The sequence below is a fragment of the Mauremys mutica genome, chromosome 11, assembly GCF_020497125.1.
Source record: "Mauremys mutica isolate MM-2020 ecotype Southern chromosome 11, ASM2049712v1, whole genome shotgun sequence".
NCBI classification, from domain to species: domain Eukaryota; kingdom Metazoa; phylum Chordata; order Testudines; family Geoemydidae; genus Mauremys; species Mauremys mutica.
The window spans coordinates 60984213-60994215 of NC_059082.1; the positions used below are offsets into that span (position 1 = coordinate 60984213).

The following is a 10003-nucleotide window of genomic DNA, read 5'->3' on the forward strand; positions in this document are numbered from 1 at the left end:
GCCAAACGCTCATTGATTTCAAGGGTGCTAAGATTTGCTGAATGGGAGCAAAGGTCAACCCTGATGCTTTTGAAAATCCCACCTGAACACTTTTTCATATCCAGGCAACATCCTTTCTCCTCCCCACTTGATACACATTAATCATTGTGTGTGTTTTGTCTGTGATTTTTTTTAATTTAAATTCATTCAGATATCATGGTATTTGCATGCCAAGAGAAGGTAAATAGAATGGAAAATCCTATCACACCAACAAGAGAGTTTATCAGCCTTCCATTAATAGACCAAGGCTGTAAAATATGCCCAAGATTCAATTTAACATATATCCTTCTTTAAAATATCACTGTTGGTCATTTTAAATCTTACAATGTGGGGTTAATGTTCAAATTATTTCTTTTATCTAAAGAAAAAGGCAAAACTGACCTAAGTCTCCTCCCCCCCCAGTCAACCCAAGTATTTAAACCCACACAATTTTACATTTTAATCTAGAGGGCATGAGATGCCTTTCTTAATTTTGGATTGCATTTATGATGAAAATGTATATGATTTTTTTTTAAGTTTTACTTACATAAAAATACATTTGTACTTTTTTTGCAAGGTATTATTGTAAACCCTAAGTCTTGGGGGGGGGGGTGAGAATGAATTATGTTAAGAGGCCGGAAAGCTTCATAGCCTCACTCTCTTATTGTCTATTGTGCCTAGTTAGTGCAGCTTTTCTGGTACATATGCCACCTCATCAATTGGTGAGATTTCTTCAGTACCTAAATACAGATAAATAGACGCAACTCTGGCGTTTAATCTTCGGCACTGTGCTTATTAGGCCGTGGGAATTGTCATAACAATACCTAGGTACTGTGTGTATTTAATAAACCTACTTTCATTAAGGGGGGGGAGTAGCCCCCGTTTCAGGAGTCAGAGACCCAGGGCCGGGGGAGATTCTCCAGGCAGTGGCAGGGCTGGGGACACTCTCCATCCAGGAGCGTTGTTCATTGCGACTCTGCGAGCGGACTCCCAGCCGCTGGGGGCTGTGCCCCGCCAAGGCCGCTGGGGGCTGTGCCCCGCCAAGGCCGCTGCATGCAGCTGCCCTGCGGATCGCTAGCGGGCCGCGGGAGGGAGGCCGCGGGGTACTCACGTCTGCAGGTCCGCCAGAGCCCCGAGTGCGAGCTCAGCGCCGCCGAGGAACTGTTGACCCGCTCCAGCCTGGAGGCGTCGATGATGTACCAGAAGTCGGTCCCCACGGCCACCGCCAGGAAGAGGAAACTTAACACGCCCGCCAGCGCCACGAACACGGCGAGGCCACTTAACGTGATCTTCATGGCGCTGCTGCCTTGGGTCTCCGGCTGCCCTGCTGCGCCCAGTCCGGCCCCCTTCGCCGCGGCTCCGCGAGCCTGGCAGCGGGACCCGGCCACGTGCCGCTCCCGCCGCCCGCGAGCCCAGCCACTAGCGCCGCCTGCAGCCCCGAGCACGCGGCTGTGGCTGCGCTCCGGGCAGCTCCCCGGCCAGCAGGCGCTGGGCCAGCCCTGGCCTCACCTGCCCCCTCGCCGGGCGGGGTGCGCTGGGGCGGGGCGCACGGGTCAGCACCACGGACAGCTCCGCCGCAGAGTCCCGCCTGGAGCGAAGGGGCGCGTGGGCCACGTGTAAGGCACGGGAGAGCGCGTAGCAGCCAGATGCAAGGGGGGCAGCTCCCAGCCCAGCTGGGAGCAGTTCCTGCTGCTGCTGCTGCTGGGGAAGATCCTACAACACTCTCCCCTCTGCACTGGCTCCCAGCCCTGCCGGCGTCTCCTGCTCTCCTTGGCAGTTACACTGTATGTGCATCTGGATCTGCCCTGCTCTCCCTCCAGCCTTCCCGTGACAGGCTTGAAGGACCTGTCCAGTGTCCTCACGGCAGCATTAACGGGGGAACTTTCCTGCCCCTCCTGTGCTTGATGCCGGGAGCAGAGGTCCTTTGCAGCAGCAATGCCCCGGGGACTGGATAACTGCAACTGAGAGCAACCTTAATCGTGAGCCCCTGGTTCTTCCTTAACAGGTGAATGCCTGCAAGCTGTTGTTTGTTCGCTAAGTAGTATGAGCTAAGATGTGAAAAAATCATCTTAGTTAACTGGCACTTATATAGCCCTTTTCATCAGTACCTCTCAAAACAGTTTTAAAGGAGGAATGGATCTGTTGGGGTAGGGTTGGCATCCAAAGCCTCCCTAACGGATTTAGATAGTTATTAGAAAATAATGGGTATTCAGTATCCAGAGCTCCTAGGAGCTTTGAAAATCTCAGCATAGCTCTCACACAGGAATGGAAAATCTTCCCTTGGTACAAATCAGACTCTTATTTATCAGGAGGATGTGGGAGCACAGACTAAAATAGCTTGTGAGGTGTTTGGAAATGTTTTCTTACATTTGAACACTTTTGTAGGTCTATTTTTCCAGCTAATTGATGATGAAATGTACTTGGTTTGTTTCTTTGTTTTTGGTTTTTGTTTTGTTTTGGTTTTTTTGGACTTTCCAAATGTAGGTCTGAGTGAGGTGGGTTTCTTCAATCCATTTCAGAATGGAGGGGGCGAAGGGGGAGACCTGCTGCAATACCTACCTTTCAGGTAGTGTATGGCTCAGCTCTGTGTATCTTGTAGTTAGGGGGGGAAAGTCACTGAAAACATGAACAATGAGAGCAGCTGTGACTACACATCTTGTAAGAGGGAGCATATTTCTAGTGGTCAGAGAGCAAGCCTAAGAGCCAGCTCTTCTGGGTTCTATTTACAGTTCTGCCATTGAGTCATGTGCTATTGACACTGTGCCTCAGTGTCCCCATTTGCAAAATACTGGTTGCGTTGTGTGGCTTTATATCCATTAAGTGCTTTAAGATGGCCAGACAAAATATTCTCACTATGTGCAAAACATTTGCTATTTCATAATATATGGGCACTGTAATGTTACCAAAATACATTGATGATAACAGTATGATGCATCCTATTTATCATTCTGCTCTAGATGGTGTCCAGTAACAAAATAATCAAATGTAAGTTTAACACCAAGAATTAAGCATTTTTGCTACCTCATGAGTAAGTACCATCTTAAATATGGATTAAACACTGACCCTGTTTGCCAAATCATTGCTACCTCTGACTATCCCCTTCCAATAGAGCACAAGGTGCAGTGAGCATCTGATTATATAAAGCTGTAGTAAACTCAACGTGCTTCAGTGGATATGGCATCTGAGAGCATAAATATCTCCGATGTGTGCATCTCTTTCCATCACAAGATTGCTGAAAGACTAATGTGCATGTGATACAACAAGTGTGTGCCTCTGAGGGAATCAACACATTGGCCATGCTGCCACCTTATCTCCTGCTTAGCCTATGACTGCAATCAGTTGACTTCAGTCACTTACCCGGATCAAATCGCACCAGTGCATATTTATGCTTAAACCAGTGCAGAGCAGCTACACTGGAGGCTCTCTTTGCTGTAGCTACACAAGTGTAAAATATATACATCTTATAGACAGGGCCTATGAGGCATTTTCTTTTCTTGCTGAATGTAACTCACTTTGAGTCTCCGGGGTCTTCCTGGGTTGAACACCAATCATTTACAAACAATCTTGATTTACTTGCTCTCTGAAATAAATCTATTTTAAGAGTGCCTATTACAAGGCAGAGTTTGTGACCTAATTATCTATTCCATGTCAATGGACTGTCATAAACCTAAGATGATCAGAAGGAAAAGCTGCCTTATGCAAAGGAGAGTTCTTACTCAAATACAATAATCTTCAAAATTAGACAGATACTACTTTGTAGCATGCAAACAGACTTAGGGACATATTTTGATAGCATCCGAATAGTCTTTCCTTATTAGACAATGTGTTCAAAGGTTACAGTGAATCAAGTAGTCATACTTTTTATTTGCTCTATCAGTCTTTTCAGACATACAAAAGCGAAGTGCCATATAAAATGTATACAAAAGAGGAGAAATGTTATTAGCTTATTTTTCATAAATATAAACCAGAAGTGTACAAACCCCTTCATACCAGCAAATCCTTAATTCAAAGTCTCGAACAAATGCCCTCATTCTTCTCCCAATGAAATCCAGAGGAGTAAAGGATGTCAGAGTATACAATTGCTGAAATGGCTGATCCAAACACCATGGGCGGCAGGTATAATAGGCCAGGGAAGGCTAAGCCTTCCCTAACCCAGGCTATGGCCCTGCCTACCTCTGCCCCAAGGCCCCACCCTCGCTCCCCTTCTCCCCTGAAGCCAGCAGAGGCTCAGCTTGGGCCAGTGGCCTGGAGCTTGGGCTGGCTGGGGGTCGGGCTGGCCGGTGGCCAGGGCTGGGTTGGGCTGGCCAGCAGCCCAGGGTAGCTCAGGTCAACCCAGGGTTCGGGCCAGTGCTTGGGCCAGCTGGCAGCATGGGGGAGCTTTGGCCGGCTGGCAGCCCAGGACTCAGGGCAGCTGGGGTGGGCTGGTGTGGGGCTCAGAACCGCTGGGGCTCCTTCAGCCGTAGGGAGGGCTTGGGGCTCCAGTGTGTGAGGGGGGCAGGAGGGGCAGGGCCTCAGGCAGAAGGGGCGAGAGCAGGGGCTAGCCTCACCGAAGGGAGGTTTCACACACCGGCCATGCCAAAAACACTAGAGCTGGACTAAATTTCAGTTGTTTGGGGGATTCCCCCCTTTTTTCCGGAGAGAGGGACTAAAATACTCCTCAAATTTTTCATTTTGTTTTGTTGAAAAGTTCCATGAAAAGCTTTGTACAAAAAGAACACTTTAGTTTCTTTCTAACTTTTTCCTTCAGCCTTAAAACTCATAGCAGTAGCAAGTTGTGCCATTTCATGAAATAACTGCATGTATTTCTCTCATATTTTCACAGTGGAGGAAGGCAGATTCAATTCATGTCTCAGAACAGGATGCCAAGCAATAATGAGTAGCAATAGTTTAAAAAAAAAGTGCATGCAGGATTATTTAGTCTTTGGTGTCTTTCTTAGCAGCTTCTGATGAGGAGTGTGACCCAGTTGTTTTGGGGGCTGTACAATACATGGTAAGAGAGAGAGAGAGTCCTACCCTGTAGAATTTACTGTCCCACACACAATTTAGGCATACAAGGAGAATTAACTGTAAAGCTAAATCACTGTGGATGTCTTTGCAGAATCTGGGTATACATAAACATAGTAATTAATATCTTGATGAAGTAAACACTTAGTGCTTGTACGATTAGGCCATAATGATAGATGAGCCAACATGCAAGGATATATCAAAGGAAGATTAATTTCCATATCAATATGGTCTATTCAAATGTAAATCCTTGTCCTGAGGGAAGATGAAATCCCAAAAGAAAACTAAATTGCTGCACATTTTTAAACAGGCAATTCTGCATCAAAGCATCCTGACAAAATCATTATAAGGATCCCATCAAGAAAATGGGGAAATCAAAAACGGTAAAATTCCCTTTCCAGAGATTAATTTCTAATTTATTGAATTCTTCCAAAAATCTTCAAAAACTAGGACAGTAGGGTCATAAGATCTTTGACCAAGGGAGCCTCTGATTTGAACTGGCTTTCATAGACAGGGGGAAACGGTCATTTGTGCTTGGTCACACTTGCCTTTACTGAATAAATCAGTGACAACCAGTAACCGTTTGGAGGATGCTGCCAAAACTGCAACCATGGGGATCCCTAGACAGAGTGGTGCACAGGGGCCAGAAAACAGCTGGATCTAGTTAACTGAGCATTCCCGCAGTGTGAGGGAGATCACAGCTGGCCTAACTGACTTCTGCCCCCAAACTTCCACCTCTTGGCATGTTGGGTATTGAGGGGCATGTGACTAGAGTGTACTGTATTCTGACAATCCCAATCTGACTGACAGTTCCCTGGGAGCCATCACTGGCTGGTGTAGCTGAGAGCAGGCTGCTCTAAACTCCCTGGGGTTGGCAAAATACCAGCCTGAGCATTTGAAAGCCCATAACTATCTCCCTGACAGCTGTGTTGAGGGCAGCCCTGGTTGGTTCAATCACTTTTAATTAATGTTTACATAGTCCAAGTGAGATCCTTGAAGTCACTGTGCTGCAGATGTACTACAGAGATTAATATGTTATTAATGGAGAGATGAATGCGTGAAATTGATTTTTAGAACTTTGAGTTCATTCAGGAACGTCCAAATTGCAATGGAGTTGATTGTGTGCTGTTTCCTACTTTTGACCTTTATATTCAGTAAACAAACACTTATTATTGGCAAAATGTCACTGTTTGCCTGGATTAGAAATAGCAATTCTTCTGCTAAAGCCAGAGTTCCTCCTTTCAGACGGTTTATCTAAACTTGTATTAATTACTGATACCCAGCAAAATCTGTTTTTAAATCTCCAAATCAGTTAGTTTTTGGGTTTTGTTTTCAGTTTCCTCCACCACTCATATTATTTCTAGATTAAAAAAATTAATCACAATGAATCACACTGTTAAACAATAATAGAATACCATTTATTTAAATATTTTGGATGCTTTCTACATTTTCAAATATATTGATTTCAGTTACAACACAGAATACAAAGTGTACAGTGCTCACTTTATATTTATTTTTATTACAAATGTTTGCACTGTAAAAATAAAAAGAAATAGTATTTTTCAGTTCGTCTAATACAAGTACTGCAGTGCAATCTCTTTATCATGAAAGTTGAACTTACAAATATAGAATTATGCAGAAAAAACTGCATTCAAAAATAAAACAAGTAAAATTTTAGTGCCTCCAAGTCCACTCAGTCCTACTTCTTGTTCAGCCTATCACTCTGACAAACAAGTTTGTTTACATTTGCAGAAGATAATGCTGCTGCTTCTTATTTACTATGTCACCTGAAAGTGAGAACAGGTGTTCTCATGGCACTGTCGTAGCCGGCATCGCAAGATATTTAGTGCCAGATGCACTAAAGCAGGGGTTGGCAACCTTTTGGAAGTGGTGTGCCGAGTCTTCATTTATTCACTCTAAGTTAAGATTTCGAGTGCCGGTGATACATCTTAACATTTTTAGAAGGGCTCTTTCTATAAGTCTATAATATATAACTAAACTATTGTTGTATATAAAGTAAATAAGATTTTTAAAATGTTTAAGCAGCTTCATTTAAAATTAAATTAAAATGCAGAGCCCCCCAGACCGGTGGCCAGGACCCAGGCAGTGTGAGTGCCACTGAAAATCAGCTCGCGTGCCGCCTTCGGCACACGTGCCATAGGTTGCCTACCCCTGCGCTAAAGATTCATATGTCCCTTCATGCTCCAGCCAACATTCCAGAGGACATGCGTCCATGTTGATGTTGGGTTCTGCCCAGGAATACAGTATAGGACTTCCAGTAAGTTAAAGATCCCTAGGCTCAAGTTGGACCAATGTAACTCCATTTAAATCAATGAAGTTAACTCGGGGATCTTCTGTCCAATTGAAATGAAGTTATGGTCTTAGACTTAGATCAATGCATACTTGTAACATGAATACATCAAAGCTAAAATATACCCCAGGAATTGGAATCAATTGAACTGGTGGTGTTCAAAAAAAAATTTCCCAGGAAATGTCACTTTCTCCTCCCTGTTTTGTCTTAATCAATTAAAGAATTTAAGACAAGACCTGTTTACCATTCAACATTCCGTTAAAAGCCAGAGAGAAATTTTAGTAAATTCTAGAAGGGTTGTTTTGGTTTTTTTTAAATAGCTGTTTCAGGGTTCCATCTGCACTACCTTTACCAAGTGACTCAAAAGAGCATTGGTGGAAAATACAATACAATAATCAAGTTCAATCTCTTTGTAATTAATAATTATTGCTTGACTGGATTGTCTGAGCTCTGGTCCAGACTTCAAAGAGAAACTGCTGAGCTCCAGTTCATCTGCAAATTTGACACCATCAGCTCAGGATTAAACAAAGACTGTGAATGGCTTGCCAACAACAGAACCAGTTTCTCCTCTCTTGGTTTTCACTCAACTGCTAGAACAGGGCTTCATCCTCCCTGATTGAACTAACCTCGTTATCTCTAGCTTGCTTCTTGCTTGCATATACAAACCTGCCCCTGGAAATTTCCACCACTTGCATCCGAAGAAGTGGGTATTCACCCACAAAAGCTCATGCTGCAAAACATCTGTTAGTCTATAAGGTGCCACAGGATTCTGTGCTGCTTTTACAGATCCAGACTAACACGGCTACCCCTCTGATACTTAAATTGTATTGATGAAATAGACATCTCAAAACAGAGTCTAGTTTGAGGCAATGTCAAAAAAGAAAATCCCTGTTCAATCATTCCAAAGCTTCCTTTGTTGAAGCTAAAGCAATATGACCATCATAGCCCATGTGTTCCCATTGGCTCTGAACACTGAAAAAGGATAGTAATGTGCTACAAACAGTGCCTCAGAATCCAGGCATGAGCCAAAAAAATCTATTTGCCATCATATCTTACATCACAAAAATGGTTTCATGTGGAAAATTCTCTAATGATGCGCATAAGGCACAAATATGGGGTGTGGATGAAGTCTCGAACAGCCCCACTAGTTGTTATGATAGCCTAGAAATATTATGTAAGTCATTACACAAGACAGGGTTGCTATGGGCAGTGATCACTTACGACTGACAGATGTTTGCAGCAGGAGATTAAATGACAAGAAATGCTTCAGTGGACTCTTGAGTGTATATAGGAGGTCACCTGCAAATGCTGAGACTGTTTGGGCTTTATCAGTCTGCAAAAAGCTCTGATCATTTTGCCTCTTAGTTACAACCCCCTGCCCACCTCTTCTATAAACATTGCAGCATGTGCTGCTCTCTGCCCTGCATCTTCCCTTACAAAGTGTCCTTACGCAATTGGTTGCATTATCCTCATAGATAATAATATTTGGCACTCGTGTAGCACCTTCCACTAGGGGATCTCAAAGTACTTTAAGTTAGTAATAAATTGGACCTCTCAATGCTCCAGTATTATCCCTGTTATACAGGAAACTGTGACCCAGAATAGTAAAGTAACTTGCTCAGCATTTGCTGGGAAATATGTGGCAGAGTTGGGAATTTAACCTAGAACTCATGATGCTTAATTTTGTGCTTTAGCCACAAGAAAATCATGGCTGAGGTTCCCAGCCAATGGGAGCTGCAGAGCTAGTGGTCTGGGCGGAAGCAGCATGCAGAGCTGTCTGACCGCACCTCCGTCTATGAGCTGAGTGAGGGGGATATCGCCGCTTCTGGGGAGGCATTTAATTCACTTTAAAAATACAATAGCTATAATAAAAAAGGGCCACTGGTGGCCATTTTATTTTTATTTGTTTATTTTTGCACCAGTTACCCAGGAAAGTGGCTTATTTAATCTGAAATTTCTGACCTGCAAAGTTTGGAATGTCCCTTTCCCATTAGCCTCCCCAACCACTAGGTACAGCGTGTTAGGAAGTATTCATCAAAGTGCAAAGAAAGGAAGAGAGACTTACCTAAATTAAATATGTTTAGTGATTTAAGGCCCCAGTTCAACAAACTTAAGCCGATGCTTAACTCTAGGCATGAGAGTGATCCCCATCCCTGTCCAACGCTGGTCAATGCACTCTAAGCGTGTGCTTATTGCTTTGCTGAATTGTGGTCTAACTGCTCTAGCTTTAGTCCTGTGAGCTGCATATAAACATGCCAGGAAATCAATTGGTACAGATTGTTCAGAATTTTTCAACAAAACATGTTTTTGTTAAATGCAGATTCATCAAAACTGAAAGTTTTCGTGGGAATGGCTCAATTTTGCTGAATTTCTTGACTTGAAGTATTTTTGGAAAAAGTAGTTTTGAGATTTTTTTGAAACCTCGTGTTTTGACATTTTCGAAACAAAAAAAATTCTGTCTTTCTGGTTTGAAATGATTTTTCATTTTGAAATGTAAGCTAATCACTACTTATAAAAAATGAAATGTTTTAATCGACTGGAACAGAAACATTTTTGGCTTTTTAGTTTGTGAAACATTTTGAGATTTCGACTTTTTGTCCTGGTTTGGGATGGGAAACACTAGAAATCTCAAAATCTTTGCAGGGTGGGAAAAATGTTTCCCATCCAGGT

General features: G+C 43.3%; 1 protein-coding gene across 1 annotated transcript in view; it reads right to left on the reverse strand.

The window, feature by feature from the left end:
* The window catches only part of TMEM114 (transmembrane protein 114), a 32892-nt gene extending 31344 nt beyond the window's left edge, over nucleotides 1-1548 (reverse strand). The window contains exon 1 of the mRNA XM_044978978.1: nucleotides 1130-1548. Coding sequence (XP_044834913.1) covers nucleotides 1130-1313 — 184 coding nt within the window. The 5' untranslated portion in view covers nucleotides 1314-1548. The remainder of the gene's footprint in view (nucleotides 1-1129) is intronic.
* Nucleotides 1549-10003: the final 8455 nt, after the last annotated feature.